The sequence below is a fragment of the Balaenoptera musculus genome, chromosome 3 (assembly GCF_009873245.2).
Source record: "Balaenoptera musculus isolate JJ_BM4_2016_0621 chromosome 3, mBalMus1.pri.v3, whole genome shotgun sequence".
Lineage (NCBI taxonomy): Eukaryota > Metazoa > Chordata > Mammalia > Artiodactyla > Balaenopteridae > Balaenoptera > Balaenoptera musculus.
In genome coordinates, this window is record NC_045787.1 from 124,440,496 (window position 1) to 124,462,412 (window position 21,917).

Sequence of the window (21,917 nt, forward strand, 5' to 3'; positions counted from 1 at the left end):
GACAGCAGTCACCTGCTCAAGACCAGACTACACCCAGCTGGTGAGAAGCAGAGTTGGAAGTGAACACTGACTTCCTGCAAAGCCAATCCTTTCTTCACAGCCCCTCCCGATGAAGGGTCTATTTTCCTATCATGGTCTAGCCCTTAGACCCCAGAATCAAGGGAGGGAAACAGCGCTCAAGTACCCCCTTGCTGGCCGCAGGACACAGGGTCCCATCGGACCCCCTTCACAGCCCAGGACCCAGGGAGAAGCCCGGGCGGGGCGGGGCCTGGACACGCGCCGACGCGTCCAGCAGGTGGCAGCAGCGAGCGGCCGCGCCCCCTGCGCAGCCACCCCGAGAGCCCGCATCATGGATGTCGAGCTCTCCGATTTCGCTTTGCTCGCCTTGGAATTCGAGACCCCAGACGAGGACCAGGATTCATGAACCGGTCGCAGGGGCCCGGGCAGGGGCCTCTGGCTCCCGACGCTGGCCGAGAGGTGGGTCCTGGGGCGGGTCGCTGCTCGCGGCGCCCGGGTGGGGACGCCCTGCCCAGCGGAGCCCGGCGCCCCGCGCGCTGCCCCCGCCCTGCCTCCCTGTGGTCCACACCCCCTTTGGGCTCCCGAGCCGCTGGGCTGCAGTAGTCGGGGTGCGCGCGAGCAGGCGCTGCCAGCCCTGCTTCTGCCGGGCAGTCAGGTCCCAGGAGCGGGCGGACCCGGCGCCCGCGTCCTCTCTGCCTCCTCCTCCTTCCTGCTCTCACCTGCACCCATTAGCCCCCTCCCCTTCAAGGCCAGGGGCTACAGCCCAGACTGAGAGGGGGACAGCAGAAAGAGAGAGAGCACCTGAGGATACAGAGCTGACACTGGACTGCCCTTTTCACCCCCAGGTGATGAGTGAGGTCGGAAGATCGCAAGATTTAAAAAGCATCTGGAGTCTCCGTATTGAAAGACCCAGTGCAAAGGCATCACCATGAACACGAGCAGTAAGTGGGTCCTCCTCTTCTTTGCCATGGGAACAGGGTGGGGGCGGGAGGTGCAGGAGCCGGCGCTGGGGCTGCCTGGAAGGAGGAAGGAAGCCTGGCACGGGGGGACACATGGCCCCCGGACTCCTCCTTGGTCCTTTCTGTGCTCCCTCCTGGGCACAGGGATATGGCTCCGGCTTTTCACGATGATGTGCTCATGTTTTATTGGCAGCGCCACTTGTCTCTGTGGGGAAGCCTGCTTGTCTCCTTCTAGCAATGCCTGAGAAGGCCTCGGAAGCAGTAGTGTGGCCATTGTCTGACTGGGGGGGGCTCTGAGGAGACCTCTGGGCTCACAGCTGGAAAGCCAAGGAAGGCCCTGCTTGTCCTGGAGCTGGGAGGAGCCGGGAGGCTGGCCTCGGGCTGGTGGGTGGGTGGGTGGGTGGGTGGATGTGGGCAGGCCGTGGGATAGGAACGAGCAGTTTGATAAACAAATCATCAGGAAACCACCTTTGGGTCTGGAGATTGTGAAATATCCTGCTCTTGTGTGCAGGCAGCCCCAGGGGCACAGGGCTGATTTTTTCACACACCTGCAGGCTCTTTAGCCATCATGAGAATGAGAGAAAAGAGACAAGCCCTTTGGCCAAGGTCTCTAACATCCCAGAAGCAGCAACTGCTTTGCTGAGCCAGCACCAGACATTTTGCTGCTGGGCTGAGCCTCAGCTGCTGAGAAATGCAGTAAGAAATTCGAGGCCCAATCCCTTTCTCTTCAATATAGTCCCTTTGACCATGGGCACCTGCTGGGGCGGGTGGCGTGGGTGCCACCTGGAGGGAGGTCGGGGTTCAAGTCCCCCCTCCTGCCTCCCGACCAGCTTTGCTTGTCTGGGTTATTTAGCAGCAGGTGGGGTTGTTAAACCAGAGAACCCCTAGGAACATTGACTTCCCTGGGTCTATGACTTTGCCATCTCCTCTCTGGATCCCAAATTGCTCATCTGTGAAATGAGAAGGGTTGAATTAGAGGTCCTTCTAATCTAAGAATCTGCAAGTTTCTTCTAAAACAGCTAGAGCTGAGAAACACGGCCATACAAATCAGTACCTTCTGAGGCTGTGCCCAGACCAAACCCAGTTTCCTCACCCTCCCTCCATTTCAAGGCTGTTGGCATGGAAGGGGGGAAAACAAAGCGAAAGCCAGGGAGATGGAAATGAAATATATTTATTTACTATGTATTTGTATGACTCATCTCTCTGCTGTCTTCCTTTGTGTATTACATAGCTATGCTAAGCAAGCGAGTGTAGCTGGACTCCCTCTGCCTCTTACAGCCCAAGAATTTTGCCTCTTGATTTTGACAATCTGGAACAGGGCCGCGGCTTCACACCAGGCTCAGGAAAAGAGCAAAATTAGGTAGAACTGATCACCTAATGGGCCACATATTTGCATCTGTGAGCTCTCAGACAAGTAAGGATGTGAACTGCCTGTCGCTTCTCACTGTCTCTAGGGGAAAAAATGTTTTTATGGGAGTCCTTTCTCACTAAACGACAGAAGAGATAGATGGCTCATTTATTTTTCAAGGAACTAAGAAATAAGGTAACAAGCAACAGACCCTGCCCTTTTCTCTCTTTGGAATCATAAGGAACTCTCATCCCATTAGCAACACTGAGTATTCCTAAAAGAAGGAAACAGATTTTACTTTTTTAAAATTTTCAAATAACAACCAATAGAATTGAATACTGCAGAAGAAGCGGACTAACAAAAATGCCATTCCAGTCTCATATACTTTTTCTAAGTGGGGAGAGTGTGTTTATTTTCTGGGAGTAGTGGAAAATAAACAGAGTGACTTGGACAGCCTTGGGGACCCCTGAGGTTCCCGAAGAGGAAGTGCTTCTCTAAAGGGCTGCCTGGGGGCACACTGGAGAAACTCACGCTCAGGCTTAGAGGCTGGGCTTCATCATCATTGAGGTTCCTCCCCACCCTGGGAGTCTGCAAAAGGAGAGGGTAGAAATCAGACATTGCAGGAGTGGAGGAGTGACAAGGTCATAAGGTCACAGGGACAGAGTGTTGGCATGAGGTCCTTGGGGTGACCTGATGTAAGCAAAAATGCTCTCCCCTTTAGGATGTGAAATTCTTAACTCAATCCTCATGCCTGAAATTGAACCTAAGAGAAACTGTTACTCAGTTTTTCTTTCACTTCCACTTATTGAGTCCTCACTCTTTACCAGCCACTGGGCTATGCATTTCACCTGCACCATCTACCCAAACTCTCACATGCAACCTGTGAGATGGGCATTATTGCTCCAGTTTTACAGGTGAAACCTTTTAGCTAATGTTCAATAACTTCTTCAAGTCATGCAGCTAATTGTTGGATTTTGAAACGTACTTGGATGCATAACATTTTTGACAGTGTGTGCCATGCCTAACCAACAGTTCAGATGTCACCATTGAGGTGGGGGCAAAGCATGCGCTTATTATTACATTGCTAATCACTTCATCTGGAGAAGAGGAGCCTCGGCTACAGTCTTACAGCTCATAAGAGTTGATATAGCTCGGGCCCTGCAATCAGGTGGGCCCAGGTTCTAGTTCTCCTATTTTCACTTATTAACTGTGTGGTCCTCAGCATGGTTGTCTCATCTGCAAAATGGGAACGATGGGACCTACCTCAGAGTGGAATGGAGATAATTGTTCATGTGTCGTGTAAAGTTCAGAGAGTGGTAACCGGGACGTAGCTGGCATCGTGTCAGCGATGGTGGCCAGGCTGTCATTGTCACTGCAGTAGTCATTGTGGTTCTTGTCATTGTTGACTTTATGAAATTAGCGAGCAGGTCACTCAACCTCTCGGATGTCACATCTTTGTCATAAATTGAAAGGAATGTGGAAGTGTGATCTTGAGGATTAAACAGGATTGTGAGAGATTGCTTTGTAAGTATATGTAAATTTTTTATTTATTTATTTATTTATTTATTTATTTATTATTTTTGGCTGCGCTGGGTCTTCGCTGCTGTGTGCGGGCTCTCTCTAGTTGCAGCGAGCGGGGGCCACTCCTCGTTGCGGGGCACTGGCTTCTCATTGCAGTGGCTTCTCTTGTTGCAGAGCATGGGCTCTAGGTGCATGGGCTTTCAGTAGTTGTGGCTCGTGGGCTTCAGTAGTTGTGGCTCACGGGCTCTAGAGCACAGGCTCAGTAGTTGTGGCACACGGGCTTAGTCGCTCCGTGGCATGTGGGATCTTCCTGGACCAGGGCTCGAACCTGTGTCCCTTGCATTGGCAGGCGGATTCTTAACCACTGCACCACCAGGGAAGCCCCTCTAAATTTTTTTTTATTAATAAGAAACACGTCTCAGGTGGCAAAAACAGGGGAGTGCCCAGTCAGCGACTCCTCAGAGTACATTTTAGTTTCATCAGAATTCTTTCTTCTGAATTCTAGCTGAGCTTTAGCACACCACAAAGCAGGGCTGTGAGAGAAATGGGTAATTTTGGAGATGTAGAGTGGGATGGTGGTCCAGACCTGGCAGAATGCAACAGGTAGGCTGCAGCCCTCTGAGCCAGTAAGGAAAAGGGGAGGAGGGCTCCTTGCAGAGAGAACAAGACACCAAAGGCATGAGCAGGACACCCAGGGCTAGTACTGAGATGGTACCTCCCCTGGGCCAAGGGCTTCAGGGAAAGCAGAGTCATCATTTCTACCTTGGCCTCTGTGGGGTGGGTCTACTGTCCAACCTTTCCTTCCCCCTGCACACCCAACCTAATTCCAGGGATCTGTTATTTGACTCCCAACCTGCTGAGGCAGCCTCCTAACTGGTCTCCCTTCACCTACTCCAGGCGCCTTCAGTCTCCCCATCCACCCTCCGCATCACACTCTGCTTAAAACGCAGATCCCGTTGCTCTTAAGATGCTAGAGGAAACCCCTCAGCAAGGCCTGGAGGGTCCCCTGTGGCCCAGCCTTGCTCACAGCCCAGCCTCATCCACCTGTGCCTCTACATGCTCCATGTTCCTGTCATGTTTGCCTCCTTCCCTTCCCTCCTGGAAAGTTCCCTGCCACCAGCACCAGCCCCTCTGCCCACCACCCCTGTTCACCCAGGATGGCCCCTCCTTACCCTCCCAGCCCCAGTCCAGCTAACAGTCCCCGATGATGTTCTCCTCTGTGCACCTTGGCCCTGTTCCTTCAGAGCCTTGTCTGTGTCATCACACACTCACCCCTGGGTCTCATTTTCCTGAACCTACAGAGCAAGCAAAGAGCTGACCCCAGACCCCTTGCTCTCACATAATCCCCAGAGCCATGAGGGCCTCACCACCTAATGTGCATTTTCTTAGGCAACAGTAAGTCTTCGGTTATTCCCTGTCAGTGTCTCCCATTCCCTGTTGGCCCCAGGAGTTCCCAAGACCTGGGAATCAAAGCCGGGGAGACTGAGGTGACCTCAGAGCGTCAGAGGCCCTGAGCACCAGAGTCAATTCTGTGTGTTGTAAAATGCTGTGCTTTGCTTGGGTTGGAACTCCCAGAGCTCCTGAAGGCTGTGGCTTTCCTAGGCACAGAGCCAGCGCTGGTTCATCCTTGAGGTTGGAGAGCGTCCTGCATACCATGTACAGTGGTACCAAGAGCCATTCTCCCTCATTTCATTGGCTTCTTCTGATGGCCCCTTCCTCGGTTGTTATCGTGGCTTGGCATGCCAACAAGCTACTTTTTTGGAGTAGACTTTGTTTTGTTGAAGAGAGCATTAAGGGGTCATATAACCCTCACAAAGATGTCATGGGATAAGCAGACAGCACACTGCGGCAGTAAAAGCCCAAGCTTTGGGGTATGGATTCCTGAGTTCAAATTTAAGATCTGTCATGTAGTCTCTCTATAATATTGGACGGGATAGATTATGTCTCAACCTGAATTTTTATCATTATAAAATGTTGGCAGTAGTGCCAATCGGGTTGTTGTGAGGATTAAGTGAAATAACATGAGAAACTCAGTGGTAGTGGGTCTCAGGGAATGAAGTTGAATCTGAAGTTGAGTTGGCCATTGAGTAGAGCAAAGTTCTGAAATGATGGTGTCATAAGAGCCAAACCCTCTAGTTGAAAATTAGCCTGTTTTGCTGGTATTGTGGCCAGCGCTGGGTTCTGTACGTAAGAGAGCCATGGCTTTCAGGAAGCCTTCAGGAAGATGATTAACCTGGTATTGTACATGGCATGAGTCTAAAAGGGCAAGGCAGGAAGTTAGATCCTAGATGAGAGACAATTAGCCTAGTTCAGAAAAGGTCTGATGGCCAGGATTTGGGTGGCTGTAAGAATAGAAATAAGGGGAAAGATGCTTTAGAAAACAAAGTCTGCATGGCCTTGCACCTGATCGAGTTATAGGGTGAAAGAGAAGAGTCTGTCTTAGGGTCCTGGCAGGGAACAGATGTGCAATTTGAGGGGAGTTAAACAGAAGGAGTCTTTGCAAGTGTGTGAGAAGGGTGTAGAGAAACAAACAAGGAGAAGCCAGGATGGCCCAAGACTGGGAGGCTAGTAACAGCGACCCATTACCACTCTTACCACACCTGCCCCCAGACCTAAAAAGGAAAAAAAAAAAAAAAAAAAGGAAGCCAGAGACCCAGTAAGCTGTAGGGGAGGGACTGCCTGGCAGGAGCTGTGGCCTCTGGCTCCCAGAAGGCAGCCAGCTCATGGCAACACCCCAAGGAAGGAACCAGGGGAATAAATATCCTGACCTCTCTCTCCTTCCTCCCTTGGATTTCATACGGTACCTGATCCAACCGGGAGCCAGAGGGCAAGGAAGGCTTTGGCTTGATGGGCCCACTATGGTCAGCCTCCCAGGGTAGAGAGAGAGCAGAGTGGATCTGGGGAGGCAAGGGATTTCAGCATTGAAGACACCAGCACAAGGAGCACGATGACCTTCCTCTGCTAATGTCATTGCCCAGGTCAGGAACTCTAAGAATTCCTAGAGGAAAGGATCCATTGTAAACACAAACACAGGAAGATACCCTCTAAAGAAATTCTAAATTCGCAGAACAGATGAAATAGAGATGATTGTATACTTCATAAGAATAGAGATTTTTTTTAAAACAGTGCTTCCCAAATGAATGGAGCACTTGTTGACAAATGACCACTTAAGGCTAAGGGATGGTTAGAGGAATAATATAAGGAACAATGTTAAAACAGTCCAAAATGAGTATAACACTTCTCTGCAAATCACAATGTGATTTCAAGAGTACTTGCATTGCATGAAGGAAGTGATATCAGTTCTGAACGCCAACACTCCTATCTGGCAAAAGCTTTATCTGGCTGAGATAACATCTGGTGTTGTGAATATCAACAACTGGCTAATACCCGGCATTAGCCAGATACCATTGTAAAGAACAGAAAACAACCAGAAGTGTGTGAGTACCTCTTACTTGTTGAGTGTTTTGCCAGTTAAATTGTTTTTAAAGGGCACAGCTGGGTTCACCTTCCAGCCCTGCCCTTTCCTTGCTGTGTGTGCTTGGGCAAGTCACTTACCTTCTCTGTACCTCTGATCCTCATCTCGAATGATAATCACAGGGGGTGTAGTAATAGTGCCTCTCTCACAAAGTTGTTATAAAGAATAAATAATTGCTTAAAATGGTGCCTGGCATATAGCAAATGTTTATAAAATGAATAAAAATAGTGTGTATTAGTTTGCTAGAGCTGCTATAACACAAAAGTACTACAAACTGGGTGGCTTAAATCACAGAAACGTATTGCCTCACAGTTCTGGAGCTGAAAGTCCAAAATCAAAGTGTCAGCAGGGTTGGTTCCTTCTGAGGGCCATGAGGAAAGGATCTGCTCCAGGCCCCTCTCCTTGGTTGTGGGTGGCCATCTTCCCTCTGTTGTCTCTTCACACTCGCTTTCTGTCTATGCATATCTCTGTGTCCAGATTTCCCCTTTTGATAAGGACACCAGTCTTATTGGATGAGGGCCCACCCTAATGACATCATTTTAACTTGATTACCTCTGTAAAGACCACATATCCAAATAAGGTCACATTCTGGAGTACTAGGGCTTAGGACATCTCTATACAAATTTGAGGGGACACAATTAAATCCGTAACATAGTGTTTGTTAAGTAAATGACTCCTCAAGGAGAATATTTCCCTGTGGATCAGTTTTCCTGAATACCGGCCACTCCCCAGGGCTAGTGTAGGATGCTGATAGTTGGTTATCTACCTCGTCTTGATGTTTAAACCCTCATTTTACCAGCTCTGACCAGCAGAGATGGAGCCTGCCCCTGAGAACTTGAAGGGGAGGGTTCACACGTAGGAGGTGCCCAGAAAAGAGGACCGTGCTGACTCAGTGTTCCACAGTCAGTCTGTCTGCAGAAAACGCACTCCCCACCTTACCCCTATTCTGGTCATTATGCACAACTGTAGCATTTCAACAGTGAAATGGAATTTACAGTCGTGGTAGTGTTTTTCAATCTACCTACTTCCTGGGAACGTCCAACATGGATAATAAGAATTGGATTGTTCATTTGTTCACTCAACAAATATTTACTGACCACCAGCTCCGTGCCAAGCATGTTGCTGGAGACACAGCAGTAAATATATCAGGCATGGTCCTTGCTTTCGTGGATCATACAGTTCCGGCAAAATGGGCTAGCTGGTGGCCAGCACGATGAGACGTGTTTTATTTGCCCTACACCAGCTTTTCAGTGAGTTTGAATTATTTGCAAACACTCAGAAATCAAAATTGGGATTTCTAGCTTCTCTTTAAAAAGAGTTGAAAGACCTTGCATCCCTGCCTCTATGTTCCTACATGACAGACAACAGTAAGTAGAATTGCCTGTGTTCAGGGGGGCATGTACTGGTCTCTAGAGAGCCACAGTTGCCACCACTTCCTATTACATTTCACAAGGACAGCTTAATATTTTTCTGTTACCTTGCCACTGTAGGCATTTGAATTTATTTTTAATTGAAGTATAATTGATTTACAATATTGTGTTAGTTTCAGGTATACAACAAAGTGATTCGTGTATATATTTTTTTTCTATTTTTTTTTCCATTATAAGTTATTATAAGATATTGAGTATGGTTCCCTGTGCTATACAGTAAATCCTTATCTATTTTATCTATTTATCTATTTTATATATGGGCATTTGCATTTTTTAACCCTAGTCTAGTAGATGATCCATATAACATCAAACACAGATCTGAGGAAACCGCAGCATATCTGTTCATCATAGGAGACAGTCCTGTCTGGAGTCAGCAATTGATTAACAATGCCATGCCGTAAAGTGCTCTTGAAGTGAGCAAAATCCTGCTTCGTGTCCTTATTTCCCCAGCTGACCCATTCCCAGAGGGTGAGATCATATCCTGTTGGATACAGTTGGGCAAACAATGTCCTACCCCCATCTCCTAGAGGTCAGTCTCACTTCCAGGGGAATCTGTTAGTAGGGGGTGGGACATAGACGAAAGGAAAGCAGTTCTGGATAACTGGTCCCAGCTCTGGGTACCTTTTCCAGCCAAAGGAAGGTTCCCTGGGAGGCTGGACTGTTGCAGAGATTGTTGTGACATACGGGACATGCCTGCTCCAGTGGAGGACATCTAGTCAACAGCATGAGCTCTATATCAGTAAGGTCAGTTTATACACCCACCCAGCTAAGGGATAATTACTGAAAGGTCACACATTGACCCTAAATGGCTACTCAAGACCTCTCCTCTGTTATGATGGGGGTCTCCTGCGTGAGAAAGCAAGGTGAGAAATTGGATAATGCTAACATAATTTCTTCACTTGAGAGCAGATTTTTCTTCATTTCTCTGGAAGAAATCAGCATAGCAAATCATTCATAGAAGGCAAAGCACAGTGCCTAGTACATTGTCAGTGCTCAAAAGATACTTGATGAATCAATTCATTAATTTTAAAAACCCACTCTCTTTTTCTTTATGAAGATCTCTCTTAGTTTCATTTTTATGACCATTTGCTAAGTTGCCCACCTGGATATTCCAAGGCACTTCAAATTCAAACTAAAATTTAATAAACTTATTCTTTTTAAAAGAAAAAAACCTTCTTCTACTCTGTGGTCCCAGTTGATTGCTAGAACCTCCATCTACCCAGGAACATAAGTTAGTAGTCAGAAAGTAGCCCTCATCTGCATTTCCCTTTCCTTCACTCTCCTGTGTTCAGTCTGTGCCCACATCTGGTCATTCCTACCTCCCAAACATGACCTGAACTCTTCCTTCCTCAACTGCCATCACTTCCCAGTGTCTACGGCACCAGCCATTGGAGTAAATGGTTGGGGGAGAACTGAGTTGCTCTCAGGTTCAGTTGGAGGCATCAGAGCCATGTGGGCTGCTGGACAGTGTGACTCCAGGCTGCAGGGGCAGGAGGCGGTCGTAGCACTGCTCTGCAGAACCCTGATTAGGCTGTATCTGAGCGGTGCGTTCAGGGCGGAGCATGCCTAGGAACCGTGGGAGGACTTGAAACACGCTGGGGAGAGGGCCCTGAAGGAGCAGTAGGGAGTTAGCCCCACACTCGGGTTTTGTGTCCCCAGGGCAGTATGGCTGATCCTTTGACGATTTCACACAATGCTACTGGGTTGTGCCCTGCAACCCAGAAGTCGTAGCCTCTTTTCTGAGGGCACCACCATCCAGACAGAAGGTCCAGACAGGCTCCATTTTGCTGTCCTATTGCCCCCTGTGCTGTGGTTACTGCTGTGTGTTCGTGCCACAGGCCCACCCCCTCTTTCGGCAGAATTCCACTCTCTACTGCATGTATCATTTCAAAAGGTTTTTCCTCGCATCTGCTTAATTTTGTGCAAAGCACAGGTCTTTCTCCATGGGCTGTTATCTCTTGTCCTCGCCAGCACCAGCAGGGCCAATGAAAGGACTGCTTTGCAATAGTCTAATGATACAGTTGATCTATTTTAAGCACCTGAAGCACACTCCACCGAGTGCCAATCTTCCCACAGCAAGCTGCTCTCAGCGTGCAGGGGCAGGGCCAGCCCGAGGTCTGTTCCTGCTTTTTGAAATCTGGAGAAAGAGCCCAGGGATCCAGACCCTGCCCATCCAAGGATGATCTAAGGCAACTGTATAATTAGATATTTTCACAGTCAGCATGAGATGTTCTACAAGGAGAATTGCCTGTGATTATAGGGTGCAGGAACCTCAAGTGACCATAAATTCCTCTTTCAAAGGGCAGAGACAGAGCCTGGGCCCTTTACATGGAGGGAGAAGGGACCTGGGAGGCAGCATTTCAGAAACAGAGAGAAGCCCAAACCCCATCAGAGATGCCTTAGCCTCACACCCATTTTTTCTCCTCCTCCTTCTCAAGAGACATTCTTTTCCAATTACAGCCTATTTGAGTGCAATTGTTTACAAATAGTATTTATTTAATCCTTACAACAATCCTGCATGGCCCTTCCCTGCTCTGTATCTAAGGATGGTCCCCCCCCCACTGCCCCCCCCCGTGTTGTTGGCTTTCACCATCCTTCACAGAACTCACCACAGTCGGTAATTGTTTTAGCCATTAGCTTGTTTTCTTCATTTCTGTCTCTTTCCCCTTTTGGACTATAAGCCACATGATGGCTCTGTGACAGGCCTGTTTTGTTCACTGCTGAGTCCTCCAACTCATTACAGCACTTGGCACAAAATGATGACTGCCAATGACAGTTCATGTTTGTTGAGCATTAACTGTCTGCCAGGCTCAGTGCTAAGCTCTTCATAGACATGAATGCACTTAACCTTCACGGAAGTCCTGTGAGGTAGATGCTATAATATCCTCATTTTACAGAGGTGCAAACCGAGGCTCAGAAAAGAGGTCGCTGGCCCTAAATCTCATATTTAATAAGTAAAGAAGCCGTGAATGAATATGTGAATGGATGAATTTCACATGGAATATTTAATACTCCCATTTTGCATAAAAGGGAAATGAGGTTCAAAGGTACAGTCTCCTGGCCTTGGTCACACAAGCTGGGAGGTGGTGGGGCAGGTGTTTGAAACCATGTCGAGCTGACTCCGAGGATCTTTTCCCTCCTTCCTGCTTCCTCCTTTTCACCGTCTTTCCCCATTTTACTGTGACGAGAGTCATGGGGGGAAAGTATCGGTTAGGGTGGCTGGTCTTGTTTCCTGTTGGATGTCCCAGCACTGCTCCCCTGTTCACTAGGGCAATGACACAAATCCCTGCTCTGTGCATGGCGATGTGCCAGGAGCTGTGGGATCGGAGATGCATAGGACAGAGAGCGTGACCTCAGACGGCCTCCTTCCAGTATCACCCAGGGGCGGACACGAGCATGTGTGGCTAAAATATGGCGAAACCCTCTTGGGTGCTGAGAGGGAAGGACAGAGTGAAGAGGGAGACAGGCCAAATTCCCCTGGAAGACCTGGGGAATACTTTGTGGAGAAGGTAGCACTCAGTCTAGACCTTGCGACGTAGCTTGGAAGCGGACGAAGGGCATTCCAGATGGGCTCATCCATCCGTTCTCCCAGGCAAGCTTCCACAATCGCTTGTTATACAACTTCTGCATCCCCGGCCCCTGGCTTGTCTCGGGGAGGACGAAATAAACAGATACAGAGAGTTTCGGGAAAGGTCAGGAAGTCCGGTTGTCTGTAATCTGTGGAGTATGAGGAGGTGGCCAGTGAGGAAATACGGCTGGGGAGCTGGTGAGGATCAGATCTCTGAGAGTTTTACACGCCAGGCCGGGGAGTATTTGTTACAGTCTGTGGCCAGTGAGGAGCCATGAGAGGTTTTGAGCTGAGCAGTGACACCATCCCCCGCCCCCCACCCACCACCAAGCTGTGCATTATTTAGGAAGATCTCCCCGGCAACACGCACCTGATGGATGGGAGAGCCCAGAGGCAGTAGAGGCAGGCTAAGCACCGTGGAGCAGGTGTGAGTGGATGAGAGGGGAAGGCGTGGGGAGCAGAGAGGATGAGCTGGCAGTGGTTCCCCCAGCCACACTCTGCATTTCTGTCAGCGTTACTGCTCTTGTACTCGCAAGTGGACCTGTTACCTGATTCTGATTGCTGGGACTGTGCGAACTGATACTTTGAAAAACTGGGTTACTGACCAAATCGAGACGCCTTAGATAGTGTATTTGATAAGCACTTGAGCTGTGGAGTCAGACTGCCTGGGTTCAAATTCCAGCTCAGCCACCGACTAGCTGTGCAGCCTTCAGTGACTTGCTTTACTCTCCACCCTCACACACAGCTTCAGCTTCCTCTCAAGAAGGGAGTAATAGGGGAGGGCTGAGTAAGGGAATGGGTGTTAGATGCTTAGCACACATGCAGTAATGATTAGCAGCAGTAAGTAGTGAAATACATTTGAATGTGTTGGGAAAACCCCCCTTTCTTCTTTCTTTTTTTTTTTAAAATGGTGGTATCTTTTTTTAATATATAAATTGTTTATTTTTTATTTATGGCTGTGTGGGTCTGCGTTGGGTCTTCACTGCGTTGGGTCTTCACTGTGGTGCACGGGCTTCTCATTGCGGTGGCTTCTCTTGTTGTGGAGCACGGGCTCTAGGTGCACGGGCTTCAGTAGTTGTGGCACGTCAGCTCAGCAGTTGTAGAGCATGGGCTCTAGAGCGCAGGCTCAGTAGTTGTGGCACACGGGCTTAGTTGCTCCTCGGCATGTGGGATCTTCCCAGACCAGGGCTCGAACCCGTGTCCCCTGCATTGGCAGGCGGATTCTTAACCACTGCCCCACTAGGGAAGTCCTGGAAAACCCCTTTCAATATACAAATTAATCAACACATGGTTAGGACCAGTCACCTCTTGATCTTTCCATTGGAAAGGGGAGCAGAGGTATGTACTGATAACCCAGGACTTTTATTTAGCTAACATTTAAGGAGGGCTTTATTATATGTCAAACTATATTCTAAACTTTCCATGAATTGTCTCTTTTGATACAGATGTGAGTCAGCAGTGAAATTAATGTTGTAGAGGACAGTCCTGCTTGAATAGGGAGCATGTATTGGCAGACTTTTTCTGTAAAGGGCCAGGTTGTAAATATTTTGGGCTTTGTGGGCCATACGGTCTCTGAGGCATGAAAGCAGCCCATGACAATATGTGGTCAAATGGATGAGGTGGCAATCCGATCACAATTTATTTCCAAAAATAAAGGTGGAGGGGGATTTAACTTGTGGGCCAGTTTGCCGACCCTTATGCTAGATGACCTCTAAGACCTCTTCCAACATTAGAATTCCAATCTAAAATGATGATACAGAAATGCCTAATCTCTCTTATTTAGTTCATCTTTGTAACTATAAAGGAAGTTTACTTCAAATTTGATAAAGATTACACTGGAAAGATAGACCCAGAAAGGACTATAGAAGGCCATCTCCATTCCCTGTGTGCCTTCATTTTCTGCACAGCCCATAATTCACACTCTGGTATTACATGACTCATGTGACCACTAAATGCCAAGCTGCACAGGCTGCCCTGGGGTCTGTTGAGTAGACAGCTCTTGATATTTAGGCCAGAGGCTCTCCGCTTGGGAAAAGACATAAAAGGCAATATTCCGTGCCAGTGCCTCAGTGTCCAAAGCAAAGTCTCCTCCTACTTTGCTCCCCATTCACATTTCCTATTCTAAGCCCACATTCCCTTTCAGTGAAGTATTGATACAATAGCCAAATTGTCTGTCCAACATGTTTTATCATCTCCCCATCTGATTCCTTGCAAGAACTTCCCCCCAACTCCATGTAAGAGTACAAATGAGCTGTCTATTACGGTGTTCTGCCCCTACCCCAGGGGGTGGCACATGACCTAGACTAGCAAGTCAGAGTATCCCATCTACCTGTGCCTCAAGGATTTGTTCATCAATGGACATTAGACCCAAGAGAGGCCAACCATAATATTCCCTGGAATTGGATAGGGAGATACTGGGAGGAAGTACTCATTCCATTGAGATTGCTGAGCTGAGGAGATGAGGCTCTGGAGGCTCTGGTGGCCATTCCTGTCCACCATGTGGGAAGAAGCTGTCTGAAAAATAGGAGTCATAGCTCTGACCATATAGTAAAGCCTCAGAATCCAGCCAGATCTGAAGGCAGAGGCTACCCACCCCACCCCACCCGTAGACCTTCCAGTTGCAAGAACCAACAGATTCCCTGTTTTGCTTAACCTAATTTCAGTTGGGTTTCTGTAAATTACAATGGAAAGGGTCCTAACTAAGGCACTTGCTGTTGTTGTTATTTTACCCTTTTTCCCATTGGCAATTACCTCATATAATTACCCTCATTTATCAAAATCCTAGCCATTTTTAGGCCAGAAGCTTCCTCTCATCCACTCCTGAAGTGGTTTTATTCCCTCTTCTGAAGTCCATGGCCCTTGTTTTATTTACTTATTTTTTTAAAAATAGGATTCTTGTCTGTGTCTCTCTTTATTTTTTTTATTTTTAGTTTTTGGCCATGCCACGTGGCATGTGGCATCTTAGTTCCCCGTCCAGGGATTGAACCTGCGCCCTCTGCAGTGGAAGCATGGAGTCTTAACCACTGGACCGCCAGTCCTGTTTTAAAACATTCTTATGGTTATGGGTCGTTTGCTGTAACTCAACATGGTTTATTCATGTGCATTTCCTAGCACCCCTCTTAGATTATAAGCTCCTTGAGGTCAGGAGCCATGTGTCAGTAGGGAATAGTGCATTTGCTCCACAACTGCAAGCAACAGACCACTGGGGAGTCAGAGCATTATTGCTGGGGCTTACAAATCCGTATGTGCACCAAGCCACAAATGCATAATATTCTGTCAAATGCATGCGTATAAGAAAAATCAATATGGCAAAATAACTATTACTTTAAAATAATGCTAATGTAGTGAGGCTAACTAATATATACATGTATATATAGTTTTTGCCTGCGTGGGGTCTTTTAGTTGCGGCAAGTGGGATCTTCCTCGCGACGTGGGGGCTCTTCACTGTGGCGCACAGGCTTCTCTCTAGTTGTGGCGCGTGGGTTTTCTCTCTCTAGTTTAGGCGCACGGGCTCAGTAGTTGCGGCGCGCGGGCTTAGTTGCCCCACAGCACGTGGTATCTTAGTTCCCTGACCAGGGATCGAACCTGCTTCCCCTGCATTGCGGGATGGATTCTTTACCACTGGACCACCAGGAAAGTCCCTAACTAATATTTTTGACAATAAAAAGAAGTCCTCAAATGATCTGAACGTGGTTACATGGAGGAAACAAATGTAAAATTCTTGAACTTTACACTTAAGATTTATACACTTTATGCAAGTTATGCCACAATAAAAAGTAAAAAATAGGGATGTCCCTGGCGGTCCAGTGGTTAAGACTTCGCCTTCCAACGCAGGGGGTGTGGGTTTGATCCCTGGTCGGGGAGCCAAGATCCCACATGCCTCGCGGCCAAAAAACCAAAACATAAAACAGAAGCAATATTATAACAAATTCAATAAAGACTTTTTTATAAAAGTAAAAAATAAAATAAAAATAAAGGCATCCTTGTACTTGACAAGCCTGTCCATCACTAGTCAATACACAAAACTTAATTTGAGATAGATCATAGACCTTCATAAACTAAAAGTTAAAACTATACAGCTTCTAGAAGAGAATATCTTACGACTTTGAGGTAGGCAATGACTTCTTAGAACACTAAGAGCAGCAAAATTGGGCAAGAAATTGTAGCAGACACTTACAAATGGATGCTCAGCGTCATTAGTCATCAGAGGAAAGCAAATTAAAGCCACCTCTTTCCACCCGCCAAAAGGGCTTAAATTCCTCATACATTATTGGTAGGAATGTAAAATGGTACAACTTCGGAAAACTGTTAGGCAGTTTCAAAAAAACTCAACACACACCTAATTAAGATCCAGCAACTCCATTCCTAGGTATTTATCCATGAGAGATGAAAACATAAATCTGCAAAAAGATTTGTGCAGGAATGTTCCTGGAAGCTTAATTCATAATATCCCAAAGCTGGGAACAACCCAAATGTTCATTTATGGACAAATGGATAAGCATTCCACTCAGCAAAAAAAAAAAAAAAAACAAACCAACTATTGATACATGCCACAGCATGAATGAATCTCAAAAGCATGCTGAGTAAAAGAAGCCAGACAAAAAAGAGCACATACTGTATGATTCCATTATCAGAAGTTCAAGAACAGGCAAAACTAATCTATATGGATGGAAATCATAACAGAGCTTGCCTCTGGTTGGAGGATGGAATGATTGATTGCAAAAGGTTATAGCAGATTATCTCCATATTATGGAAATGTGCCCTGTCTTGGCTGAGATGTTGTTTACATGGGTTTATATACGTGTCAAAACTTTTTGTATTTAAGAGTTATATATTTAATTATTTGTAAATTATATCCAATTATATATATATATGAAACCTTTTTAAAGATTCCTAGGCTTAGATACAGAAGAACTGACTCCTAATCTCAGCTCTCCTACTAGCTCTGTGACATCTGCTAATATCCTCATCAGTTCAGTGGGTCTATCCTATTATATTTGCTTACCTCAAAGGACTATTTCAACTGTTATCACACCTGGGAAAGTGCTTGGTGAACTTCCAGGCATTGTACATTTCAAGAGCTTCCTCTTCAACTGATTTTGTGCAGGTCTCTTCCTGGCCCTGATGTTCCAGCTACGCTGGCCTCCTTGAACTCACCAGGTACTTTGCAGCCTTAGGACCCTTGTACGTGCTATTTCTCCACCTGCATTGTTCTTGCCCCTGGTCTTCCATGGCTGGATTCCTTGCCTCCTTGCAGTCTCAGCTGAAATAGTTTACCTTCAGATTGTCTCTCCCCAAGCCTTATTCATTTCCTTCTTTCTTGTCACACTTTGTAATTATCTGTTTAGTTGCTTACTGTGTATCTTTCCTGTGGAATTGTAAAGCCCCAAAGGAGAAGAAACGTGCTTGTTTTATTCACCAGCATGTCCCCAGTTGTTGGCACATAGAAATTACCCAGTAAATATTGCCCAATAAATAACTACACCAATGAAGATGGTATTAGCATTAGCAAATGAACTTTGTAATCTGTTAGTGCTGACTCAGGACTTTCTGCTTGGAGCAAGGTCTTCCCTGGGCCTTGGTGGGTGTCAGGAAAGTGACACCAGGATAATGCTAGTATCCCTGTAGCATGCTCACTAAGGAAAAGCTTTTTGCATCAGGGGACTCAAGGAAATCTTAGGACATCTTGTCCTTAGGAAGGCTAGGACACTGTCTATTTATGGGTCTGCTTTGTGGTCCCTCTGCTGGGCTGTGACCTGGGGGTTCTGCATTTATCTCCAGGTTGAGAAGAGTCTGAAGCACAAGCAGGCTAACTATCTATCATGCAGCCATTGTCCTCCATCTGCAGGGCCCTACGCATCCCATGCCCAGCACAGGGCCCAAGAGCAGGTGGAATGAATGCCTGTGTCCACATCCATCCTCTTCTTTGGCACTTTTCAGACCTCTGGTCCATCATGTGGCCTTTTAGCCCTAATTTCTTTCCTCTCTCTCCTTCTAATAATCAAATCACCTTTTGGGGGTTTCTGGATGTGAAAGTCATTGCCCTCATTGAGGCTGTTTCTTTCCTGAGAGTCAGCCCCAAGTCCAGGGCACCTGGGCATCACCCTCAGCTGATCTGCCCATGAGAGCTCTCTGAAACCCTCTGTTTTACCACTGGAATGTTTGCTGACCTGGATTATTTTGGCTTCTGCGACATCATTCTGTGCTATGGGGAAATGCTCGTTAGCCAGTAGCAAAGTCCACTTGAGGGTATGAACTTAGAGAATGCTCTGGTGAAAATCTAAGGGGCTTTGAAATAGGAGAGAAGTCTACCCCTTCCTCCCACCCACTTCCTCCATAGCCAAAATTCTGCCTTGCTGTCTCCCTTGCAATCTGTATCCTTTTCACCAGATAATATCAATAAGCCTTTTATGTGAGTGGGATTTGGGGCTTCTCTGTTTCTCATCTGAAAATCTATCCTGTGCCAGTGAGTTTGGGCCTCTGGCCCACATGTTAATTATTGTACCAGGGTTCCTAGAGTTGACTGGGGACAGAATGCCTCTTTGGCTAGAAGAGAGGTATTCTGGTAGATTTTTTTTTTTTTTTTGAGGCATTAATCTAGTTTAGAAAGGCTGTGAGAGTGAAAATGTGTGTATTCTCCATTGATGTTTGTTCCTTCTTGTTTGAGCTCCACACTTAGCTGGGGTTTGGGAATCAAATGTTGGTGAATCTCTGGGGATTTCTTGAACTTACATTGGCAATAGTCATTTTTTGCTGCCATTAGTGTCAAGAAATTAAAAAAAAACAAAACAGTATTTTAGGATGCAGAATGGTGAAAAGGGAGTCTAGTGGTGTGTGTCTGTGCATGCGTGTGCACAAGTGTAGGAAAGAAGACTCGCTGAACTAGCTGTCCAAAGGCCTGGGTTGGAGTCTGGGACAATCTCAATTCCCTGAGCCTCAGTTTGCTCATCTGTAAAATAGGTGGAGTGATTTTGCCTCACCTGACTCATGTTTTGTGATAATCAAATAAGGCAGTGAATGAGAAAACCTTTGAGTTATTTTCTGTTTTGCTAGTTATTAAATAGATGCCTTCTCCCTTGGCTGTTCTTTGAAAGAGAAGCCAGCAGGTATTTGAATTGTTTTTTCTTATAACTTTTGATTGTTGGCTATGTTTCTTTTAGTCATTAAAATTTAATACAGTTGTGCACAGAAATTGTGCAGAAGGCAAATCCAGCTTTATTTGGGTTATAGGTAAATGGGGCAAGGTAAAAAGTGTCCATTCATTGTGAGTCTCATGTCCTTATGTACAACTGTCCTCATTTCAAATATTCCATCCCGTCGTTAGGCTATGCACCCAACCATGCGTTTCAGTATCTCATTCAGAAAGTGTGGTCTCTATAATTAAATGATGATAAAAAGAGACACAGGACAGTGACCATAGGATAGAAGCTTTGCTCTTCTCTTTGTGTCTGGAAGGGCAGTGAGCAAGCCAGACCAGAAAGAAAGAACCCTTTCATCATGCCCATCAGAGCAGGTGACTCGTTTTGGCCGACAGGCCCAGAATGTCACCGTTCAGCTCCTTTTACAATTCCCAGATGAATGGTGCCCGTCACAGGATTCGCCCATGCCTAGTTTGGGAAGGACACCCTTGTAAATCTCGGTATGCCTCACTGTTTACTACTCCCCTCACTCAACACTGAAAATCTTTTAACAGTTTTCAGCTGTTTTTTTTAATTGAATTATAGTTGATTTACAATATTGTGTTAATATCAGGTGTACACCCAAGATATATATATTTTTTCAGATTATTTTTCATTAGAGGTTATTACAAGATATTGAATATAGTTCCCTGGGCTATACAGTAAATCCTTGTTGCTTCTGTATAGCCCAGGGAACAGTATTTTATGTACAGTATCTGTTTGTATCTGTTAATCCCATACTCCTAATTTATCCCTCCCACCCACCCCCCCATCCCTCTCCCCTTTGGTAACCGTAAATTTGTTTTCTATGTCTGTGAGTCTGTTTCTGTTTTGTGTATAGATTCATTTGTATTATTGTTTAGATTCCACATGTAAGCGATATCATGTAATATTTGCCTTTCTCTGTCTGACTTCACTTAGTATGATATTCTTTAGGTCCATCCATGTTGCTGCAAATGGCAATATTTCATTCCTTTTTTGTGGATGAGTAACATTCCATTGTATATATATATATATATACACACCACATTTTCTTAAGCCAGTTTCTGTTGATGGGCACTTGGGTTGTTTCCATGTCTTGGGTATTGTAAATAGTGCTTTTAGGCTGTTCTTTAGACAGTTTCTACCAGTGACCAGCCTGACAGAGGCAGTGGGGCAAGAGCAGTCAGAACTGAAAGCCGTCTGCCTCAAGATGCATCTTTCAGGACCTATAACACATGCGCACGTGGAAGCACCTCTGTCATGTCTGTTTTGGACTGGGAGTCTCCCAGTGTTGAGAGGGAGCAGGGTGTATTAGAAGGAAAAGAAAGAAAACCAGGTGACTGTCATCTACTGCCGGAGGGGAGGAGGGTCTGAAAAGAGATGGGGGAGGCTGGCAGGGACCAGGCCATGCAGGCCCTTGTCGACCATGGCAAGGAGTCTGGCTTTATCCCAAGGGCAAAGTGAAGCCATTAAATGGTGTTAAATGCCACTGAAGTGGCGAGCACTTCAGCACTTCAGGGGTAAGCATCATCAGATTTGCATTTTGAAAGTATCACTCTGGTGACTGTGTGGAGAAATGAGTGGGGAAAGGAGGCCAGTTAGGACCTGAGGGGATTCTCCAGGCTGGAGATAATAGGGCCAAAACTAAGGGTAGATGGACAGGGCACCTTCTACTCCTGGGGCATTGCCTGGTCTCGATTCCCTGGCAGCTTTTATACCCTTTATGCTATTTAAAATAATGATTTGGAGTCTATATTAGTTTTCTCGAACTGCCATAACAATCTATCACACATGAGTGGCTTAAGCAACAGAAATTTATTTAATGATAGTTCTGGAGACTAGAAGTCTGAGATCTAGGTGTCAGTAGGGTTGTTTTCTTCTGAGACATCTTTCCTTGGCTTGTAGGTGGCTGGCTTCTCCCTGTATCTTCACATGGTCTTCCCTCTGTGTGTGTCTGTATCCTCATCTTCTCTTATTTTTTTTTTCTCTTTTAATAACAACTTTATTGAGATACAATTCACATAATGTAAAAGTCATCCTTTTAAAATACACAATTCGATGGTTTTTAGTATATTCACAAAGTTGTGCAACCTCATCTTCCCTTCTTATGAGGACACTAGTCATATTGGATTAGAGCTCACCCTAATGACCTCATTTTAATTTAATAACTTCTTTAAAGACCCTGCCTCCAAATATCAGTCTGATTCCCAACATACATTTTATTCTTGGTTTTCCTATAAAGGGTATTTAGAGAACCTTTAGCATTTCTATTTTTTTTCTTTTTTTTTAATATTTATTTATTTATTTGGCCATGTTGGGTCTTAGTTGCTGCATGTGGGATCTTGGTTTTGGCGTGCAGGCTTTCTAGTTGTGCTGCGCAGGCTAGTTGTGGAGTGCGGGCTCAGTAGTTGCGGCGCGGGCTTAGTTGCCCCTCGGCA

At 46.2% G+C, this 21,917-nt stretch overlaps 1 protein-coding gene across 7 annotated transcripts in view; it reads left to right on the top strand.

Annotated features, from left to right (window-relative positions):
• Nucleotides 1–330: 330 nt before the first annotated feature.
• ABLIM3 (actin binding LIM protein family member 3) overlaps nucleotides 331–21,917 on the top strand; it is a 146,738-nt gene continuing 125,151 nt past the window's right edge. For all 7 annotated transcript variants that reach the window (XM_036848833.1, XM_036848835.1, XM_036848836.1 and 4 more), the window contains exons 1-2: nucleotides 331–477; nucleotides 864–959. In XM_036848833.1, the coding sequence (XP_036704728.1) occupies nucleotides 947–959 (13 nt within the window). In that variant the 5' untranslated portion in view covers nucleotides 331–477; nucleotides 864–946. The remainder of the gene's footprint in view (nucleotides 478–863; nucleotides 960–21,917) is intronic.